Below are 23969 nucleotides of genomic sequence, written 5' to 3'. Positions count from 1 at the left end.
TCTCACTGGAGAGAACTTTAGCCCAGGGTTTTATTCAGCCTTTTTATACCTTTTTATTATATATATATATCATCATCATAGCTGCTTTGTATATTTGTCTACAGACATGAACACCTTCTTCCCTTCAAAGTAACTTGGGGCCCCTCTTTAATCGACAGACCATCCAGGTCTGACTATTCATTAATGAGTCAACAGGTGCCAGCAGCACAGTGAATAATGTTTGAGATTTATTTTGTCTCCACATAATTCCAAATAATGGAAGATGAAGAAAAGAAAAACATAGCCAGCTCTGGGTCAGAGATACTAATTAATGCAAATTTGCCTAATTTGTATAAATCTTGCTTCCTACTCCCTACCTCATGGGTAATTAACAACAGTACAAAGAACATTGGAAACCAGAGTAGGCCATTCAGACCCTCGAGTCTGTCCCATTATTCAATTAGACCGTGCCTGATCTGTACTTTAACTCCATTTTGGTCTCTTAGTTCCACGTGCCTTGATGAACTGATCCGATATAAATCTAATGATCCCCATCTGGAAAGCTCCAATTCTCCCAGCATCCGCACCGTTTAGGCGAGAGCGCCAGATTTCCGCACGATTCCGTGTGGAAGGAGGCTTTCGCATTTTGTCCCTGGCTACACTCTAACGTGACGTCCCCTCATTCTTGACTGCCCCAGCAGAGCGGATTGTTCTCGAAACCGAAATGGGGAGTGCTGCAGACGCTGAGCAGCTCAGGCAGCATCTGTGGAGAGTTGTTTCAGCTACAGATTCTTCCTGAGAACTGGAACAGAGCCAATACTTAGAGAGAACCAGAAACATGGGGAAAGACGCACATGCACACACACACACACACACATGTACATGTGCAGACACATGTACGCACACATGCAAGCGCGCACACATGTACACGTGCAATGCATGCATGCTGCCACACGTGCAAGCACACCAACTCTCGGGAAGAGATGGAATGAGCTGTAAAGTGCTCAGATGGAGAACAGGAGGTAGTTGATTATTTGCATTCAATGAAAGAAGGAAGGAATTTGCCATAACACAGCATTTTCCATAGCAAAGTACTTCACAGCCAGTGAGGTACTTTTGAAAAGCAGTCACTATTGTAATGTAGGGACCATATCTGACAATTTGTACACAGCAAACGTTCTCTAACAGCAATGCAGTAATGACCAGAGAATTTGTTGTAGGGATGTGCATTGAAGGATCAATATTGGCCAGAACCCTGGAGAACTCCCCAGATTCTCTTCAAATACTGTATTTGGGATCTTAATTCCACCCGTGAGAGCAGACGGGACCTCAATTTAACATCTTGGCTGAAACAGTATATCTGACAGTGCAGTGTTCCATCAGCACTGCACTCAAGGGCCAGCCTAGATCCTGGGCTCAAGTCTCTTGGATGGGATTTGAACTTACAACCTCTGACTCAAAGGTGAGAGTGCTACATATTGAACCAAGTCACGCAGGAGGAGACAAAATGTAGGAAATCAAATACTTGGGAGACAGAGTGAATAGCTAAAGGATACCAGCACGGTGAGGGTAAAGTAGGCAGAAAGCAGAGTGAGAAATGGAAAAGCTAATCGAGCTTCTGTAGTCCAGGATACTGATGGAAAGAACAAAGCAGGTGGCCAACCCCGAGTGTGTAGATCACCCTGCACTGCCACTCCAGGCGTGGTACCTTATAGAAAGGTGAGGCCTGGTTCCTCAAGCTCACTTTCAGCTTTATTGCAATAGTGTAGAAGGCCGGAGTAGGATGAAGAATTATGGTGCTGTTCCCTTTATTTTGGGAGACCAAGTATATGTCAGGTGATCTGTTTGCTGAGGACCTCCATTCTGTCTGAGACCTGTGCATTCTGACGTTTACCACTTCATTCTGCCCCACTCCTGGCAGACTGGCCTGTATTTTACTTTTAGAACTATAGGGATAAGAGTGGGTGAATGAAACTGGTTGCTTTGCAGAGAGCTAACACAGACTCCATGGCCTGATCGGCCTCCTTCTGTGCTGTAAATATTTCTAAGACTGTCTCTGCAGTGAGAGATTGAAAACCTTGAAGTACTTTTTAACCACACTTGTGTTAGCTGTGACTCAGATGTAGCACACTCACCTCTCGAGTTAGAGGCCTTGGGTTCAAGTCCCCCTCCTGGTAGATGCATAAAATCCAGACTGACTCTCCAGTGCAATACGGAGGGAGTGCTGCACTGTTAGAGATGTGGTCATTCGGATAAGGCAGTAAATCTGTCTGTCCTCGGGATACTATTTCGAAGAAGAGCTGAGGACTCATCCTGGTATCCCTCAACCAACATGACAAAAGCAGATTATCTGCTCATTATTTATTTGATGTTTGTGGGATCTTGCAGTGCTCAAAATTTGCTGCTGTCTGCTACATTAAGTTGAGATAGAGGATCAGCCATAATCGCATTGAATGGCGGAGCAGGCAAGATGGGATGACTACAGTCTACTCCTGCTCCTATTTTCTATATTTCTCTACCACAGCTATTAGGGCCCTGGACCAGAATCCCAAATTTCATTAGGAACCGAAACTAGACCCCAACAATTTTTCTATTTTGGCATAAATGTGAGGATAGGATGCTTTGTCCCAGGAGTAATTGCACTGATAAATTAGAGATCTTTTATAGTAAAACAAACTTTATTTAATAACATAGTTTAACTATAATAAATGAAACAGCTTAACTATTAACAGTTGGACATTATTTAAAAATGAAATGAAACAACTTTAACTTCTAACTTATCACTGTTTCAGTTTCAAAGAAGCAACATTCCTCCTAAAGACTTACACTGTCACTTTAAATACAGTCAGCAGCCATTACTTGTTATAATGAATGTAGTCAGTCTTGAAGCTTTCAGAAAAAGAGAGAGAGAATGAGTTTCAAAGCAGCTTGCAGAAAACCTCTGTCTTCAAAGAATACCCAGCCAGAACTGAAAAAACTGTTTCTCTCTGCTCCAGACCTAGCTTCTCCCATTAACCACATCATCTCATAACCCTGCCTACCTAAACCCACCTTCCATTCCTTCAATTAAAAACACCAGGGGACCTTTTCTTTTTGTAAATAAAAGCCCATTCGCTCTTTCATAATCAATACTGCACTACGTGGCTAAAATGAGTAAATTATCCTGCTCTCCCACACCTGAGCTAAATGTTTTCCAGACACACGACTACCAATGGCAAAAAACTGAATTTTAAACATTCCCCTTAAACAGCGAAAAACTACATATATATTTATCTCAGTAGCACATTATCATCACACAACAGTGACACAACTTCTAAAGTACTTCATTGGTTGTAAAGGATTATGGAATGTCCCAATGGGTACCATACAAAATCAAGATTTTGCTTTCTTTCCGCCTTACCTTTTACACTGATGGAATCTCATGGTGGACCAATCCTTTGTGCTGTCTATCTGGCTAAGAGTCTGAACAGTGGCCTTCTGGTAACTAAACCAAACTACAAAACATGAAAAAGAAAGGGGCAACACAGGGAAAAAGATGAAACCAGTCAGAATCCTGACTGCAACTCTAAAGACTAAAATAATGGGAGGAGGTAGAAGTTGAAATGCTGTGATCAGGTTGGCACGGTGATGTGGGCAGTGTGTGCCTCGAGGAGCAGTTCCATTCAGCAGTGCTCCTCTCTGATCATTATTGCACTCTGCCTGCTCCCAGCTTGCTGCTATCAGAGCAGCAAAAACATTAACAACTCTACACCAAGCTCTTCCCCTCAGAGCAGCTATTGCTTCTACATCAACAAACTTGCTGTAGGATTAAACCAACTTTAGCATAGACTCGGTCTCGTTTCTGATCACTGACTTGTGAGGATGGGGTTTACCTCGCTCCCCTCTTATTCAGAAAGACTTTGATCTCGGCTATGGGTTTCCCTTTGAACCTTATCTCTGTGGAATCATTAATGCTGTTCAGTGCTTGGTGTCGATGCCCTTCCCCCTACAGTCACCATTCACGCCAGTCTCTCGCCACCCCAATGAAGAGGGTGGTTTTAATGGGGAGGAATTTTCACAAGGGAAGGTGAGGTGTGTTCTACTGAATTATTCGACCATTTCTAAATACTTGGAAAGGGAGAGAGCCCGATACCGTACAACTTCACCTACTGCACTGCCGTGCTGGCAGGAAACAGAGGGATTCTGCGAGTGTGCCTGGGTTGACCAGAGACGAGGAGTCTGGTTCTGAACTACACACACTCCCCCTTCATGGAGTGAATTAGCAGAGGTGCAGAAAGGCTCTTCACACACTGAGTACCTTCCGACTAGCTTTAACCTGGAGGGGAAAGATGCGAGTTTAGAGGATGTTAGCTTGATGAGTACTCCAGGGACAAGTTTAAATCTCACCAAAACAATGATAAAAGCATGGAGAGAGAGCGAGGCTCAGTGAGAGAAAATCGCAGGAGGACACAAATCATAGAATCTTACAGCACAGACAGAGGGCGTTCATAGAATAGATTCCCAGTGCAGAAGGAGGCCTTTCGGCCCATCGAAGCTGCACCGACCACAATTCCACCCAGTCCCTATTCCCGTAACCCCTTATCTTTACCCTGCTAATCCCCCTGACACAATGGTTAATTTAGCATGGCCAATCAACCTAACCCGCACATCTTTGGATTGTGGGAGGAAACCGGAGCACCCGGAGGAAACCCACGCAGACACGGGGAGAAAGTGCAAACTTCACACAGACAGTAACCCGAGGCTGGAATCGAACCTGGGTCCCTGGCGCTGTGAGGCAGCAGTGCTAACCACTGTGCCACCACGTCACCCATCAGCCCATCATACCCATGCTGGCTCTTTGAAACAGTTACCCAATTAACCCCACTCCCCTCATCTTTACCCATAGCCCCTTAAAATGTTTCCTTTATAAGTATATATTCAATTCCTGTTAGGAAGTTGCAATTGAACCTCCTCTATCCATGCTTACAGACAGTGCCATCCCACTGTGTGTGAAATAAAACCTCCAAGTGCCCTTGGTACTTTTCACAATTATCTTAAAAGATCGAGTTCTTTTGAATCACTTTTTCATTTCTACAGTAAGTGTTATAAAATTTTTCTGTGATGCCATTCCCTTTGCTTTGTCAGAGGGTGAAGTTGATGAGGCACTGAGTGGATGGGGGTGGGGGGGTGGGGGGGGGGGGGGGGGGAAGCCAGCTACAGCCAGCTACTGCAGTTTAACACGTCTGTAAGGTGGCAAAATAATAGCTGATATCTGAGGCTTATGTTCCCTGTTACAGCATGGTGAGTCTTTCTGCACCTTCTGCACAAACCAGAAGGAGGAATCAATAATAAAATTAACCATCACGATTTGTCAGTTGAATCCAGTCAGTTTGGTTCCTTGACAGACTATTTCTCTCGGTCCATGCTTTAGCTGCCCTTAAGTGGCTGAATTGCATAGAGCTTCAGTTTAATTCTGGCACCAGGCGGCACAGTGGTTAGCACTGCTGCCTCACAGCGCCAGGGACCCGGGTTCAATTCCAGCCTCGGGTCACTGTCTGTGTGGAGTTTGCACTTTCTCCCGGTGTCTGCATGGGTTTCCTCCGGGTGCTCTGGTTTCCTCCCACAGTCCTAAGGTGTGCGGGTTAGGTGGATTGGCCATGCTAAATTGCCCCTTAGTGTCCAAAGATGTGTAGGTTCGAGGAATTAGTGCGGTAAAGAGCAAAGAAAATTACAGCACAGGAACAGGCCCTTCTGCCCGATTGAAGGTGTCAGGTTACTGGGATAGGATAGGAGAGAGCGCCTGGGTGAGATACTCTGTCAGTGAGTCGGTGCAGGCTCGATGGGCTGAATGGTCTTCTGCACTGTAGGGATTTCTAATAAAGCTGGCATTTCATAGGGAGAGATGAACCAACCCCACAGAACCTGTCACAGGTGAAGGGCGGCATGTTCCCCAGTGGTTAGCATTGCTGCCTCACAGCGCCTGTGACCCGGGTTCGATTCCCGGCTTGGGACTGTCTGTGTGGAGTTTGCACGTTCTCCCCGTGTCTGCGTGGGTTTCCTCTGGGTACGCCGGTTTCCTCCCACAGTCCGAAGATGTGCTACTTAGGTGGATTGGCCATGCTAAATTGACCCTAGTGTCAGGGGATTAGCAGGGCAAATATGTGGGGTTATGGGAACAGGGCCTGGGTGGGATTGTGGTCGGTGCAGACTCGATGGGTTGAATGGCCTCCTTCTGCACTGTATGGATTCTATGATTGTAAGATTCTAAACAATATATTCCCCCATCCTGATGTTCCTTAATTGATAAGATGGGGAAATTTGAACTCTTCTATTTATTTCTCCCAGGTTTCTCACTGCAATGTTAGGAGATTAATCGCTGATTGCTGGAGATGCCAGGGAAATCCTGGAGGGTTGGCACCGCACGCAGCACTGCGTTTTCTGCCAGTCCCCATGGTGTTTACAGAGTGTTGTGAGCAGTGAGTGTGTCCCTCAGGGTGCAGGACCTGTGTGTTTACCTGTATCCACGCTGTAGCTGACTCAGTCTCTCCCAAGTGCCACAAGGCAGCAGGTTATGAACCTTCTAGGTGGCCAGGTTTGGTTGAGTCTGAGGTTTTGGTTATAGCCAGCATGGCACTATATAGGGGCCCAGTTTGTCAGGGGTTGCTGTTTAAAAATGAGGGGTTACGCCTTTAAGGACAGATTTTCTCTGAGGGCAGGGAGTCTTTGGGACTTGTTTCCACAAAAGGCAATGGAAGGGAGTTCCAAAGTCTTTGAATATTTTTCTATATAGATGCAATATTTTGAATATTTTGAAGGCAGAGCTGGATAGATTCTTGATTAAACAAGAAGGTGGAAGGTCATTGGGAGTAGGCAGGAGGTCACAATCAGACCAGCCATGATCTTATTGAGTGCTGGAGGAAGCTCGAGGGACTGATTCATCTATTCCCGCTCCGAATTCAGATGTTTGTTTGTTGTTCATTTGGGAATGATCTCTCGGCTACTGGAGAGTCCCCAGTCACTCAGTTTGGAATGCTCCCATTCGATGGGGCTCAGGAACTAGATCCTTGGGGATGACCTCCTTACTGTGTGTTTGTGATTCCCCTCCATGCTGGATTGTTTGGAATCCCCATTGTTAATTATCCCAAAGTTAACATCCCAGCACGATCTCGAGAGCAGCATTATTGCTGAATTTCTGTTCTCCCATTTCCAATGCTTGGGACAATTCCGGGATCCCTGCTCAACCGCTTTCTGACTTGAGGAGGAACTGGACCCTTTGGTGATGCCTGCAAGTCATTGAAAACTACTGGCATCTCCTGGAATTTCCTACTGTCAGTGCTCTAACAGCATTGCTCATGCAGTACCCTAGAGAGAATAAATATTAACCCTGACACTGGGGACAAGTCCCCTTCAATTCTACCCATTTGAACAAGTTTTTTCCTCTCCCGGCCTAATATCTCCTCGTGTGATTCAGTGTTATATTTTGTTTAATTACACTGCCATGAAGCACTGTGAGGTATTATGCTATGTTAACGGTTCTGTATAAATGCAGTTGTTGTTTGTTTATGCTGTTAGCGGTTCTATATAAATGCAGTCGTTTGTTTATGCTGTTAGGTTCTATATAAATGCAGTTGTTTGTTTATGCTGTTAGGTTCTATATAAATGCAGTTGTTTACGCTGTTAGGTTCCATATAAATGCAGTTGTTTGTTTACGCTGTTAGGTTCTATATAAATGCAATTGTTTACGCTGTTTGGTTCCATATAAATGCAGTTGTTTGTTTTACGCTGTTAGGTTCTATATAAATGCAAGTTGTTGTGAGACTGTTGGTGACATGAGAAGAAAAAGAAAAGCATGATTGGGAATTTACAGTAAAACACTGAGTGCTCAGGTCAGTCACAAAGGGAGGCGTCAGTGATTAGTCTCTGACTGTTCCTGTCAAGTTTCTCTCGTGTCCTAACTGCCTCTCTGTGTTTCACCAGAAAGTTCTGTTTCTTTGACTGCCACTCTGTCAACAGTGTGCAAAAAACACAATCGTTCCTTCATCACCAGCCTTGTGTAATGTCAGCGTTCCCTTTCAACAGGTTACATGTCCAAACGCCTCCTTCACTGACTTGGCTGAAATCGTGTCCAGAATCGAACCTGCTAAAATGTTAGCTGTTGATGGTGAGTAATGGGTACTTCACGCAGCGTATCAGTACCTGAAAGCCTAATGGCCATCTCGTTTAATGTATTTCATTTCCTTTCCTGGTTAACACCATCTTTCAGCAATGCTCCCCCACCCACTCCATTGTTTGCCCAACTCCCTCTTCTTCCAATTCGCAGAGCACGATTCACTGAACTTTTAATTTAATTCACAGTCTTTTAGTTTAAAAAGAAACATTACTTATCCTGATGAGTGTCTTAGCGGATAATTGTTTCCCAGTTTTGATAATCTGAGCACGGTCAAGTTCACCGTTCTGCCTCTGCTTTTTAATCCTCCTCCTTGCCCACTCTGTCTGTCCGTGTCCCCCACTGTGCGTCTGTCACTTTTATTCTCTAACACAGGGCTTCTCAAGCAGGGGCCCACTGCCACTTGGGGTCTGTTTCAAGGACTCTTCAATAGGGTTGGAGTAGAGGAGAGACAGCAGGAGCTGTCAACATCCCCAGACCATTTGCAAAGGCTCCACTCACTGGATCCATTTGCCTCTTCAGATTGCCAACCAATCCACAATGTACCACAGGGTGGGATCCAGTCTGCTGTGTACGACCCCCGTTCCCTCTCCAGCATTGGCCGCCCATGGCCTCCTCGGCTGTTGTGTCAGGTGTTGGGAGGGGAATCATTGCCACCGGCACGTCACTAATCATCACCAACAGCAGCCCTCCTGCTGTGGCTGTCGGTGGAGAGGATTAAAATGACAGTGAGAATGGGCTTGAATTAAAATGTCACACAGCAGTTTTAACTAGGAGCCCGTCTGGAGAGAGTGCCGAAAAGGTTTACGAGAATGGTTCCAGGGATGAGAAACTTCAGTTTATGAAGATAGATTGGAGAAGTTGGGGCTCCTTTCCTTTAGAGAGGAGAAGTCTTGAGAGCGGCACGGTGGCACTATGGTTAGCACTGCTGCTTCACAGTGCCAGGGACCCAGGTTCGATTCCCGGCTTGGGTCACTGTCTGTGTGGAGTCTGCACGTTCTCCCTGTGTCTGCGTGGGTTTCCTCCGGGTGCTCCGGTTTCCTCCCACAGTCCGAAAGATGCGCTGGTTAGGTGCATTGACCTGAACAGGTGCCAGAGTGTGGCGACTAGGGGAATTTCACAGTAACTTCATTGCAGTGTTAATGTAAGCCTTACTTGTGACTAATAAATAAACTTTAACTTTAGAGAGGTTTGGTCCAAGGCTCCCACATGAAAAATGACAACTTGTTACAGGCACTAGAGGCTGTAGGTATCCATGGAAACCGAAGCAAGCAAGAATCAGTGCCTTTAACTGCAGGGGAGAGGAAATTGGCAAAAAAAAAGGGGAAGATCCTTCTGAAAATTAAACAATGTTTTATATTTCTTTTAAAACTAGCCTGCAAACCTGAAAGCTGCCGTTGAGCCTGACATGTGATTTACACAGCAGGATGAGTCACATCTTTGGCAATGACATGAAGATCGTGAGTGCTATGTTTTTCACCACAATGAATTGGCTTTGGGATTTCCAGCCAATGTGTGACAAAGCAGCACAATCCAGATACCAGTCTGACTGTATGTTGCCAATGCTCGATCCTTAATGTAGCGTCTACCGTCTGTTCCACAGATGAGTCCGACTACCAGACTGACTATGAGGAAGATGCTTTCGACACTGAGAAGGATGACTACGATGGTATCGCCAGTGAGCAGAATGAAGATGAAATCTCGAACAGTGTAAGAGGTTTTTAGAGTATTGCTGAGAGACTGAGCGCGCTGGAAGCACACAGTTGGGTCCCATCAATGTCTGAATGAGGAAGGAGCCTCTTCCCCCAATGCCACCGACACACTAGCTGTGTATCTTGAATTTATTTATCTCTGGCTCTGTTATTGCCATTCTTACTGTTTACAGCCACTGCACAAACAGCGCTCACTCACTCCCCGTCTTCAAAACAACTGCAGTAAATAATACATTCGGATTACAGACTGACAGCTCGTTCTTGGTGTCCCTTGATACCTCTCTCTAACCAGAAACCGTCTATCTTAGTCTTGAAAGCTCCCTCGCCTTTTAACTGAAGAGAGTTCTAGATTTCTATGCCACCTTTTGTATGAAGAAGTAATTCCTGATTTCACCCTCCCCCCACCCCCCCGCATCCCCCGAATATCCTGTCTCTAATTTTAAGATTATGCCCCGGTGACTCGGTGGCGCAGTGGTTAGCACTGCTGCCTCTCAGCGCCAGGGAGCCGGGTTTGATTCCTATCTTGGGTCATTGTCTGTGTGGAGTCTGCACATGCCTGCGTGGGTTTCCTCCGTGTGCTCCAGTTTCTTCCCACAGTCTGAAAGACGTGCTGGTTAGATGCATTGACCATGATAAATTCTCCTTCAGTGTACCCGAACAGGCGCCCAAGTGTGGCGACTCGGGGATTTTCACAGTAACTTCATTGCATTGTTAATGTCAGCCTACTTGTGACACTAATAAATAAACTTAAACTAAACTAAACTTTGTTCTATTCTGCCACCGGGGGAAATAGTTGCTCTGTATCTACCCGACATCTTAAACATAACATTGCTGCAAGCCTCGATATCTGCTGAAACAATCTGTCACTTATAGGGCAGGGAGGTCCCTTTAAGAAGAAAATACCTAACTCAATATCTATCCGATTTAAGAGTAGGTTGTCTGAACTAAAACAGTCTCTTGAAAAATGAAAGGAAGAAAATTGAGCATGACAGGTAGTTAATCGTTGGAAGCTCTCAAAAGCCTGTTCAGCTTGACAGAGATATAATAAAGTTAAAGTATCTCTGATGCACAAAAGCAAGTTGGACAAACTCTGTGATCTTTGCTTTAGAGTGTCAGCTTGGATTAGCCGACAGCTCTCTTGCCTCCAAGTCAGAAGGTTGTGCGTTCAAACCCAACTCCAACATTTGGATGTGTGATCTAGACTGACGCTTCAGGGCAGAACTGAGGGAGCGTTGTTTCCCAGAGAAAAGATGTTAAACCCTTCTGTCTGCTCCAGTTATTCAAGTATAAAAGCAAATTACCGCGGATGCTGGAATCTGAAATCAAAAGAGAAAATGCCAGAAAATCTCAGCAGGTCTGGCAGCATCTGTAAGGAAAGAAAAGGGCTGACGTTTCGAGTCCAGATGACAAAGCTTTGATAAAGGGTCATCTGGACTCGAAACGTCAGCTCTTTTTTCTCCTTACAGATGCTGCCAGACCTGCATTTTCTTTTTGGTGCCAGTAATTCAAGTGTCTGTTCTTAAAAAAATATCCAACAGTACTGTTCAGAGCAAAGGGAAAGAGAGGAAACAAGTGAGGGGATACTGGGACCCTACAACCAATGGCGGTCCCTGAGCTTCACCTCATTCTCTAAGCTCCTGCACATTCCCATTTTTAATCATTCCATCATTGATGGCCGTGCTTCAGCCGCCCTGAGATCTGGAATTACCCCTCTGCCCCCCTCTGTGCCCCTCTGCCTGCTCTCCTCCTTCATGATGCTCCTTAAAACCAGCCTCTCTGACCAAACCTTTGGCCATCTGCCCCAATAAACCCTTACGTGGCTCAGTGTCAGATCTTGCTGGACAGTGCTCCTCTGAAACACCTTGGGGCAGCTTGCAATATTAAAGTGCTGCATAAATGCAAGTTGTTGCTGAGAGTACAGATATTTCACTAGCACCAGATGGTCAAAGAAAGGGCTAAGTGAAATATAGAGGAATCATAGAATCCCTACAGTGCAGGAGGAGGCCATTCGGCCCATCGAGTCTGCACCGACCACAATCCCGCCCAGGCCCTATCCCCGTAACTCCACACATTTGCCCTACTAGTCCCCCTGACACTCGGGTCAATTTATCATGGCTAATCCACCTAACCGGCACATCTTTGGACTGTGGGAGGAAACCGGAGCACCCGGAGGGAACCCACGCAGACACAGGGAGAATGTGCAAACTCCCCACAGACAGTGGCCTGAGGCTGGAATCGAACCCGGGTGAGGAGGTGAAATCCGCGTATCGGACACTCATAGGACAGTACGAGTTTATAGGACAGTACGAGTTTGTCAGAGGGGCTATGGACCCCAGACCATTGGATCTTTCAAGGCTGACAGTGAGAATTTTCTATTGGCTGAGGGTATCAAGATACTCAAGCCAAGTGGACGAAAGGAGCATGCGTACAAAATTAACTAAGAGACAGCAATGAGTATCGCTGCACAGTTGTTCTGCAGACTGCCGGGAAGTGTATGATGGGTCGGTATTCTGGCCACTGCTCTTTTTGTATATGTATGACCCAGGCTTGCATAAACAGGAGTATATGTTTGCAGATGACACACATTGGAAATGTAGGCAAATGTGAGGAGGACAGCAACAGATTCCAGGAGGATGTCGACAATGGTGAAATGGACAGATTGGGAAGTGTGAAGTGATTCATTTTGGTAGGAAGAATGCGGAAAGGCAAAAGAAATGAAACGATCGAGTTTTAAAGGGATGCAGGGGCAGAGAGAGCTGGGGTAATTGTGAACAAACCGTTGCAAGCCGGAGAAAATGATGAGAAGGCTGTTATCACAAACAGGATTGTTGGCTGTAGAAATAGAGGCATGCAGTAGTAAAACCAGGAGATAATGCTCAATCTTTATAAATCACTTTAATAATAGAGGCATGCAGTAGTAAAACCAGGAGATAATGCTCAATCTTTATAAATCACTTTAATAACAATACTTTTATTCGAGGCATCAGCTGGAGTATTTTTCCAATTCTTGGGCATCACCCAATAGGAAACAGTGGCACAGTGGTTAGCACCGCTGCCTCACAGTGCCAGGGACCCGGGTTCAATTCCAGCCTCAGGTAACTGTCTGTGTGGAGTTTGCATGTTCTCCCCGTGTTTGCGTGGGTTTCCTCCGGGTGCTCCAGTTTCCTACAGCCCATAGATGTGCCAGTTAGGTGGATTGGCCAAGCTAAATGCATGGAGTTGTGGGGAGATAGTGAGCGGGTGGGCCTGGGTAAGATTCTCTTTCAGTGGGTCAGTGCAGACTCGATGGTCCGAATGGCATCCTTCTGCACTGTAGGGATTCTATGATTCTATGTCAAGCCCTTTATGCATCGGGTTGTAGCAGTCTGGAATACATTGCCTAAAAGGAGATTTAATAATTTTCAAAGGAACTTGGATATGTACTTGAAAGGAATAAATCAGAAGAGGATTTTTCAAAAAGCTGGCACTTTTTATTTGTGATGTGGAGATGCCGGCGTTGGACTGGGGTGGGCACAGTAAGAAGTCTCACAACACCAGGTTAAAGTCCAACAGGTTTATTTGGTAGCAAATACCATAAGCTTTCGGAGCACAGCTCCTTCGTCAGATGGAGTGAATATCTGTTCTCCAACAGTGCACAGACACAGAAATCAAATTACAGAATACTAATTAGAATGCAAATCTCTACAGCCAGCCAGATCTTAAAGGTACAGATAATGTGGGTGGAGGGAGCATTCAACACAGGTTAAAGAGATGTGTATTGTCTCCAGACAGAACAGCTAGTGAGATTCTACAAGCCCAGGAGGCAAGCTGTGGGGGTTACTGATAATGTGACATAAATCCAACATCCCGGTTTAGGCCGTCCTCATGTGTGCAGAACTTGGCTATCAGTTTCTGCTCAGCGACTCTGCGCTGTCGTGTGTCGTGAAGGCCGCCTTGGAGAACGCTTACCTGAAGATCCAAGGCTGAATGCCCGTGACTGCTGAAGTGCTCCCCCACAGGAAGAGAACAGTTTTGCCTGGTGATTGTCGAGCGGTGTTCATTCATCCGTTGTCGTAGCGTCTGCATGGTTTCCCCAATGTACCATGCCTCGGGACATCCTTTCCTGCAGCGTATCAGGTAGACAACGTTGGCCTAAACCGGGATGTTGGATTTATGTCACATTATCAGTAACCCCCACAGCTTGCCTCCTGGGCTTGTAGAATCTCACTAGCTGTTCTGTCTGGAGACAATACACATCTCTTTAACCTGTGTTGAATGCTCCCTCCACCCACATTATCTGTACCTTTAAGACCTGGCTGGCTGTAGAGATTTGCATTCTAATTAGTATTCTGTAACTTGATTTCTGTGTCTGTGCTCTGTTGGAGAACAGATATTCACTCCATCTGACGAAGGAGCTGTGCTCCGAAAGCTTATGGTATTTGCTACCAAATAAACCTGTTGGACTTTAACCTGGTGTTGTGAGACTTCTTACTTTTTATTTGTTCAGGGGATGTGGGCAGTGCTGGCTGGGCCAACATTTATTGTCCATCCCTAATTGCCCTTGAACTGAGTGGTTTGCTGGGCCATTCCAGAGTCAACCACATTGCTGTGGCTCTGGAGTCACATGTAGGCCGGACCAGGCAAGGGCAGCAGATTTCCTTCCCTAAAAGACATTATTGAACCAGATGTGTTTTTCCGACAATCAACAATGGTTTCATGGTCATCATTAATTAGACTTTTAATTTCAGATTTTTATTGAATTGAAGTTTCACCATCTGCCCTGATGGGATTCGAACCCGGGTTCCCAGGATGTTACCCTGAGTCTCTGGATTACTCGTCCAGTTAGGGTTAGGCTAATACGCCACTGCCTCCCCATTCAAATGATCTCCATGTGTGATAAAGGAGCACGGGAACAGGAGTAGGCCATTTAATTCCTTGAGCCTGCTTTGCCATTCAGTGAGATCATGGCTGATCTGCAACCTAACTCGATATATCCTCCTTCATCACATGTTTATTAAGAACTTTGGATATCAAAAAACTTTTCAATTTTAGTTTTAAAATTAATAATTAATCTAGCATTAAGAGTTCCAAACTTTTATCACCACCTCTGTGTAAAAGTCTTTTCTAATTTCACTTCTGAAAGGTCAGGCTGTCACTTTTAACTCCAGACTCCATGCCCAGTAAAAATAGTTTTTATCTTCCCCTTAATATTTTGCCAAATTATATCAAATCACTCTTTGTTCTCCAGAATTTAGACAGTTAAAGTTTTAATTTGTGCAGTCCCGCCTTGTAAATTTGTATTTATATAGCACCTTTTACAACCACCAGACACCTTAAAGTGAATATAGCCAATTAAGTACTTGTGAAGTGTAGTCACTAGGAAGTAGGCCATTCAGCCCATCAAGCCTGTTCCGGCATTTAATATGGTCATGATTGATGGGACACTTCAATGGCCTTTACACCCATTATCCCCACAACACTTTGTTATTGTTAATCAAAAATCTATCAATCTTTACTTTAAACATACACAACGACTGAGCTTCCACAGCCCTCAAGGATAGAGAATTCCAGTTTCACAGCCCTCTGTGTAAACATATTTCTCCGCATCTCAGTCCGAAGTGCCTTCCCCTTATTTTTAAATTAATTGTGCCCCCTGGTTCCCCGCTTTTTCTCTCCCTTCATAAATAGACTTTGAAGTATTTTGTAGATTTCAATGAGATTACCTCTCATTCTTTGGAACTCTAGTGAATACAGGCCTAGTTTGCCCAATCTCTCTTGATAACAGCCCCACCATCCCTGGAACAAGTCTGGTGAATCTTTGTTGCACTCCCTCAATGGCAGTAATATCCTTTCTGTGGTAAGAGGACCAGGACTCCACACAGTACTCCACATGTGGTCTAACCAAGCTCCTATACAATTGAAGCAAGAAGACCTCACTACTCCTGTACTCAAATTCCCTTGTGATAGAGGCTAACATTCCATTTAACTTTCCTAATAGCTTGCTGAACCTGCATGTTAAGCCTTCAGTGACTTATGGACCAGGACACCCAGGTCCCTTTGTACATCTACACTTTCTAACTTCTTGCCATTTAGGAAATAATCTGCACATCTGTTCCTTCTATCAAAATGGATTACCTCACATTTTTCCACATTATATTCCATCTGCCATGTTTTTGCCCATTTACTGAGTCTGTCCAAATCCTGTAGCCGCTTTACATCTTCCTCGCAACACACATTCCTGCCTAGCTTTCCACCTGTGAACCTGGAAATATTATATTTGGTCCCCACATCCAAATCATTAATATATATTGTGAACAGCTAGGTTCCAAGTACTGATCCTTGCAGTACCCCACTATCCACCTCCTGCCAGCATGGAAATGGTCCATTTATTCCTACTTTTCTGCCTATTAGCCAATCCTTAATCCATGCCAGAAATTGCTTCCTATCCCATATACTTCTATTTTCTCAATCATCCTCCTTTATTAAAGCATTCTGAAAATCCAAATATACCCAAATCCATCGTTTCTCCTTTGGTTAATTTTGTTAGTAACATCCTCAAAAAACTCCCAACTCCATCAAGTATGGTTTCCCATTCATAAATCCATGCTGACTGTGCCCAGTTAGATTATGACTTTCCAAGTGTCCATTTATTCCATTCTTTATCATAGATTCTATCATTTTCTCTACTATTGATGTAAGGCAAAACAGGCTTGTATTTCCCCGCTTTTTCTCTCCCTTCATAAATAGTGGGGTGACATTGGCTACCTTCCAATCTTCAGGAATAAATTGTCTTCAGTTCCGTGGGCTTCAACTTTAGCTAACCGTCTCTGATGAGACACTTTATCAAAGGCCTTCTAGACGTCCATATAAATGTACGATTCTTTGAAGTAATAGGAAGCTAAAATGGATAACTAGAATTTGGGTACACATCAGCTTAATTGTGGAACAGGCTCGAGTGGCTGAATGGTCTCCTCTTGTTCCTATTCTCTGAGCAAAGGTTGACAAGACTAGCAACTGGTCATTCACCCAGTACGCTGTTGTCGGCAATAGCAAAGCACTGCAGAAGCTGGCAACATGAAATAAAAACAGAAAAGGCTGGACATCCAATCAGGCTAGAACTCTATCTCCATCAGACCAGCTTACGGACCTTCCACTGTTTCCTTGTTGAGAGCTCCAATTAATCTCCCCACAGCGCCGTCACCCTCCCAGCGTGCCCCTCTTAGCTTCCCCCAGCACAACCTCTTAGCCCCCCCCCCCAGCGCATCCCCTTGCCCCCCCCCCCACCCCCAGTGCGCTCCTTGCTTCCCCCCCCAAGCATGCCTCTTGGCCCACCATTAATTCCTTACCCTGTCTGAAGATCAAGCTGACATTTCTACATTCCCCCAATGTCATTATTTTGTATTCGACATGTCCTTCCCTCACCTCCCACTGTCCTGTTTTCTGCCTCACTCTGTGCCTGTTCTGTTAATATCTCCGGTAAGCTGTGTGACCTGCTGAGTTATTTATCATCATACCTTGCAACATAGAATGTTTCTTAAACACCACTTCCATTGCTGTATCTCTTCTGAAAGCCTCCTTTAAACAAACCCACCTCTATGACCACTCACTCGCTCTGTCCTGCATTATATTGCTGATCAGTCCCACTGTAACATCAAGGGGGATGCCACTATTTCAAAGGCACGTGCATGTGTTGTAATGCACAGGTTAAGAGGTGATTTGGGTTGTTCATAATTATATTATGAAAGGGGGTTATCCTCCTTTTCCACTTGTAATCCACACAATGGTTAAAATCTCCAACAGCCTGTCAATGGAAAGAGCTTTTCTAACGGTGCTATAAATCCGGCCCCATTCTCTGCTCAAGGTGTTGTTGGAGAGCTGGGGTCGACTTAGATTAGAGGCTGTAGCAATGCTGTTCTTTGTACACGGAGTCAGGAGCAGCACTCCCATTCCTCCCAGCTCCACATTTGGGTAAACATATTTCCAAATCTTCCCTATCTGCGTGTGTGGCCTTTCGCCATTGCTCATTAGGCCGTGCAATAACCTGGTTTTCCTGGTTGCAGGTGCTGGTTGTCTCAGGGCGGGGTGGGGGAGAATCTGACGTATGCTGAAGGTTCAGTGGATGGGCTCCTTGCCATAATGTTTTTTTAATGTGTTACAGGATGAAGAGAGTGAATTCAAGGAGAGCAACTCTACTTCTGGGGCCCAGAGCACCGCAGCCTAATGGAAAGGAGCAGCAGCCTTCAGCAGCCGTATCCTGGCATGGCGATGGAGTTATTTGTTTTGAGTCCTATTGTTGCGTGCCACATTATTCCTTACACTAATCAAATAGCCTCCTCCATTTCATATCGCAACTCTTGAGGAGGACAAGAGTGTTGATGACAAGGATGTCAGGATGACATTGCCTGCCACACGCTTACTATTAGCGATTGGTGAGTGTGTGAAATTGAGGCCTTAGATTCGTAAACCAAATTGTACAGTAGTAGTTTTTTCAGACTGTGAATTTGAGTCAAGATGTGTCAATGTATATTATTCCAGGACTTTATCCAAACACTCTGTTTCTCTCCCCACCCCACCCTCAGTTAATAGATGTGCTAGAAGGTTCCAGAAGAGAGTCACACAGGCTCAGTTAGCACTTTAATTCCACACGTGGTTCTGCTTTGAGTGTCATGATGTAGCATTTAATCTTGTTTCTGCCCAAGTGAGTGTGTGTTTTTAAACAGTTTAGATTTGCCTTACACTGCGCTCCTGTAACTGCAGGGACGATGGAGGGGCTGGCGACTTATTACCAGCCCTCTGCCAAAATGCTGCTCTTCTGGTCACTAATAGGAGGTGCAAGACTACAGCCCTAAACACACTTGCCCTCTGACCTTTCCTCCCTCCCTGTACGGAGCGGGTCACTCATCACAGCCTGGGCTGTGGGAGGGTGGACGAAAATGCCAGGCGTACATTTCACTGCACTCGACCTTTCCGCAAACACAACTCTCACCCCATCCCACCTCCCCTACCAGAATCCAGACTGTCCATCACAAACCCTGCTGTGCCCCAGTATTGTGCTAAGAACCAAACCCACGCCATCCTCCCTCCTGGTTTACTGCCAATAATTAGTCTGCTTCCTGTGGGATAGCTAAAGGTCAGAATGGATCTTGGTAAAAGGTACAATTCAAATTGCCGGCTTTTCAAACCATCTCCGCTCACCAGATTGTTGTTGTAGCATTGTGATCGGTTCATTGTTACCATGGAAACTCTCACATTGCTGAATCCCCCCCAGCCATTGGGTACCAAAACCCTGCTTGCCTCTCCCTGGTGCTGGTGTACATTGGGATATGATTGTCCACGTTCACACTGGCTGACAGCGTCACTCCAGGAGACTTTGTTCCTGTATTCGAGGGCAAAAATGGGAGGAGAGCCAGATCAGAGACTGCACACACACTCCCCCCCCCCCCCCCCCCCCCCCAACCCCTCTGCCTGGTGACCACGATTTAAGCCACAGTGAAATGAGCCACTGATTACTGGGTGGAATCTAGTAGCAGCCCAAATCCTGCAATGTTCAGAGGCCATTCCTGCCCCTCCCCTCCAATCCAGAATGATGTTGAGGGAACAGTCCCCTTCTCTGCTCTCCCCTCTACAGCCCAGAGGGAACAGACAGCTAATCTGACACATCGCCCTTGTACTTTGATGGAGATTTCCATTCTCAGCTGATTCTCTTAGAGGTGAGTGGGCTCGCATCGGATGGAGATGTGTGTTGTTCAGAAAAGGTGGACACGGCAGGGTGATGGCTCTGTTCCCAAGTGTACCGCTTGCATCACTGATATATGGTGGATGCACCTCCCTGCCATTTGAATTGTACCAATCACCACGGGGTTTTGGACAGTTTGACTTCCCCTCCCACACATGCTTTGTGCTCTTCAAGCCGGATTGGAGTTCTAATCGGTTGACTGAATAACATGGGCAAAATGTACCAGGGAAACGAGAGAGCAATGTAGCCATAAAGGCAGCATCATCTGTGCCCCAAGACCTTGTGTCCTCTGGGTCCCCTCCCTATCTGCCAGTGTCCCAGAGTTGGATCCACTGTAATCATTCAGCAAGTGATTATTGCCAAGTGCTCAATCATTCTGCAGAATATCAGTTGTAAAAAATGTTGGGAACACAACCGCAATATCTAAAAAATACACAAATACAGATTAGTCCCACATCCACTGGTGTGCACACGTCTCCATCTGCATGAGCACACATCTCGTGCACACAGCTCCATCCTCAAGTACACATGTTTCCATCAGCAAGTACACACCCGCCTCCCCCTCTTGCTTGACAGATATTTGCCACGGATTTACATGCTGTCCTCTCTTCCTGCAATTCCCCCCTCACCCCAGCCCCACGTTGTAATGGACAGGAAAATGAGGAGCTAGCAGTTGCAGCTGTAGAACGGCCTAGTCACTGTTACGCTGCCCACAGCCGAGACAAGTCCCCTGCTCCCAAGCCTGGGCCAAGGTTGCCCTTGCACAGGCTGCCCATACCAGTAGCTCATGACTCCTGTTCCTTTTGTCCTCCTGCCCTTTGGAACCCCCAATTAATGGTACAGTGAAGTGGAAGGACCAGAGTATGAGGGGAGCTCCCATCACTACACAAGAGCCGCTAGATATTGACTAGTAATCAAATCCTAATGTGATAGGCATCTCACTGCAGCTTTCCCAGCAGCTTGCTCCCGCTCTTTAAAAGTTGGTGACCTATCTGTGAGCGTGCTATGTGTAGGATGGAGCAGCGAGCTGTATGGAGAATGTGTTGCAGTTGAGATTTAGTGTGATGGAATGAGTGCAGAAATCCCACAGAGAAAACCCTTCATCCTCTGTCACAGGAGGCTAGATATGATTAAGACTCGGAGTCTTAACAATGATTCCACCGTTGTGCTTTTTTCTGGTTGCTTTCTTAAAACGTTGAAGATAAAACCACTAAAAGGAACACGTGAGCCTTTAATAGCATCTCCTGCCGGTTCCATCAAAGGAGAGTGAAAGAGGGAAGTCATGCTTCATAAATCATGCCTCTTCGTCATGTAATCAGAGTTCTGAAGCAAGTTAAAAGCTTAATATGAGCGACCTTCGCGCACACAAAAATACTAATAGCCAAAAAGACTGTTAACATGGTTGCAGAAGTCCTGTAGCCATCCCAGCTGTGAGCTGGGTGAAGGAACCTTTCTATTTGTTGCAATAATCAATGCAATATTTAATGTTATTGAAATTTAGTTGTTCAGAGCTGAGATGCTGGTGATCATTAACTGGGGTCTAGTGCCTTGACAATGAAAGAATTATTCCTCCCCTCTGCCGCCCCCCCCTCACCCCCACCCCACCAATTGAGGCTTCCCATGGCTCCTGCCAGAGATGGTAAAACAAAAAGGCATTTAAACCACCCAGAGCAACATTTTAATTAAAATGTCTGAAATGGTTTGACCTACCTTCCATTGAGTAAATTTACTATGGGAGAGTTTCAAATCAAATCACATTAGGTGTGAGGGAGTACATTAGCAAATGGTTCAGAATCCCCATGCCATTTAAAACTGGAAATTAGAGCAGAACTCCGTGTGAAGGGTGGTTTGCAGGTGGATCTGCTGTAATCTTTACACCCATAACAATATTGTATCTGCCCCCATCCTGTCTGAATTGTAGCCTTGTTTATCGGCTGACAGCTTAACTCTATGGTGTCTTTACTGAGCTGTTCTGGAGCTGTGTGGCGGCACGGTGGCACAGTGGTTAGCACTGCTGCCTCATAGTGCCAGGGACCTGGGTTCGATTCCCGGCTTGGGTCACTGTCTGTGCGGAGTCTGTACATTCTCCTCGTGTCTGCGTGGGTTTCCTCCGGGTGCTCCGGTTTCCTCCCACAGTCCAAAGATGTGCAGGTTAGGTGGATTGGCCATGCTAAATTGACCCTTTGTGTCAGGGGGAATAGCTAGGGTAAATGCATAGAGTTACAGGGATAGGGCCTGGGTGGGATCGTGGTCGGTGAAGTCTCGATGGGCTAAATAGCCGCCTTCTGCACTGTAGGGATTCTATAACTCCCAGCAGCAAAGCTCTTGAGGCATCAGTGATTCCACAAGTCCAGTTCTCTTGTTGCAGAAGGCCTGATGCCCTCGATTTATTCACACTTTGCTGGAATGAGGCTGTGAGCTGAGTTTTGAACATCCAGGCCCTTTGGTGGGAAACACATGAGCCGTATTGTCGGGAAACTGCCAGGGCGGACAGGGACCCTTTGCTCCATTTACTGGGAGATGGGGAAAGGTGAAGAAATGGGAATAACAACTCCAGTTAATACCCAGCCTATCTCAGCTCTTTAAATGTGATTAACAATGTCGCTAATTGTATAAACTCTGCACCCCCCCAGACTCAAATGTGTTGAACTGGGAGGACAATCTTTCTTCTGATCACTGCCTGAGTTTGAATGGAAATAGGTGAATGTGTTTAACTCTGTAACTCGTGAAGCACAGAGGACGTTTATTGTCTTAAGAACAAACATTTCTTGTGTTTTCTTTAATGTTCTGTTAACAAGCCCTGAATTATTGGTCTGTTAGTGTTGAAGCCTTGACGTGCCTGTGGCTCTAATCCATTCTGAACACCTCCCAATGGGTCAGCCATGGAGAGACACCAACAGTATCCAGGAGAGAAGCCAGATCTCCCATCAAGGCCAGCAGCCCTGTTGGCTGGGAGCCCAGCATATGTTTATAAGGTCGATTGATCTACTGAAGACAGGACATTATCTAAATACCCAATATATGATACTGGGATCAGGAAAGTTGCAAGTGTGTATCATGCAGTGGGCTGGGTGGATGAGAGGAGCTACCATTAGTCGCGGTGTCCCCTGACCAGAGAAGAAGTGATGGGAAAGTCCCAGATTGGGAAGTGGGGGAGAAACACAACCAGTCAGTTGTGATTCCCTCAGCCACTGTCAAAGCTGGCACCCAAGAATTGCCACTTGGGGAAGGTAGCAGGAAGTTGGCAGGAGCTGTGCTTTGTATAGTCAGTGCCTTCCGTTTCCAGATTAGCTCCTTAATAACACCCTCATCTCTGAGGCAGGTGGCCAGGAATTCGGGCTGAACTCTCTGACAGCTCAGTGCAGCATTATTGAAGCTGCTGGCTTTTAGCTAACCTCCAGCTGTCTGAGATTGGACTTGAAAGACCCCATGGTATTTTACAAAGAGCCAGGCGGCGTGATGGTCAACATCCACCCCGGCTAACATCACAAAAACTGGCCCTTTGTTTCACTGGGGTCTTGCTGTGTGAGTATTGGCTGCCAGGCCTTGCTTGCCTGCCCAATAGCAGTGACTGCACACTCAGAAGAGGAAAGGGAAGAAGCTGCCCATTAGCAGCTGGGTGAATGCACAGGCTGTTGAAGCAGCTTTTAAAACTGAACAGAAATTCACTTAGGGACTTGTGTAGGACCAAGACGTTATCATAAACCACAGTCATCGGCACAAGTGAATGGACAACTTTTATATAGAGAGCGTTTACACAATGGTTATTTCTTCTATGAATCTGTATGTAACTAACGTGTGAAGTATTTACATTGTCCACTTTATATTGTGCCCATGTGCCTTATATACCCATTAAAGGTGACCTCTTCATTGTTCCTTGTCTGAAAATCATTTAAAAATAGATACAAAATCAGAGAAAAGGGCAGGAATTACAGAGCCTGTCACTCAGCAGCTGGGAGAAGCAAATGCGACTGCATTCACATGGATATCAGATCAAGGGTGCATTTTGAGGCTGTCTTGTTTCTACACAAATTGAGTTCTCTCATGATGGGAGGGATAGGACTGGGAGATGTGTTCCAGTGGAGTTTTGCAACAGGACTAATTGAAAAGATGTTGAGTTGTGCTGTCAGTGATGTCTTTACATTCAGTATGGCGGGAGTGTGCATTTCACTGACAACCTTTGTCACCAACTTGCTCCTTTGGCCAGAGCCATTGGATCAGTTATTCCTATAGGTGACACTGATGGACATTTCCATTGTCAAAGGCGTCACACCTTTGGCACTGCAGGTCCCTCTGCTCTGGTTCGAGTAGTTGAATTGATATAGTTCAGCTACCAATTAGTAAAGGAAGTAATTTTAGCGGAAGATACCAGCCAGCAGCATGCACTGAAACAGTATTTCACTGCATGAATTAGTCA

The 23969-nt window shown here is 45.6% G+C and overlaps 1 protein-coding gene across 1 annotated transcript in view; it reads left to right on the top strand.

Moving 5' to 3' along the window:
• Positions 1-23425, top strand: part of pnpla7b (patatin-like phospholipase domain containing 7b) — a 320408-nt gene extending 296983 nt beyond the window's left edge. The window contains exons 33-35 of the mRNA XM_078226670.1: positions 8038-8119; positions 9729-9835; positions 17975-23425. Of these exons, the coding sequence (XP_078082796.1) occupies positions 8038-8119; positions 9729-9835; positions 17975-18037 (252 nt within the window). The 3' untranslated portion in view covers positions 18038-23425. The remainder of the gene's footprint in view (positions 1-8037; positions 8120-9728; positions 9836-17974) is intronic.
• The last annotated feature ends 544 nt before the right edge of the window (positions 23426-23969 follow it).

This window comes from Mustelus asterias, chromosome 13 (assembly GCF_964213995.1).
Source record: "Mustelus asterias chromosome 13, sMusAst1.hap1.1, whole genome shotgun sequence".
NCBI lineage: Eukaryota > Metazoa > Chordata > Chondrichthyes > Carcharhiniformes > Triakidae > Mustelus > Mustelus asterias.
Note: the sequence above shows the minus strand (reverse complement) of the source record. Positions and strands in the feature narration are given on the sequence as shown.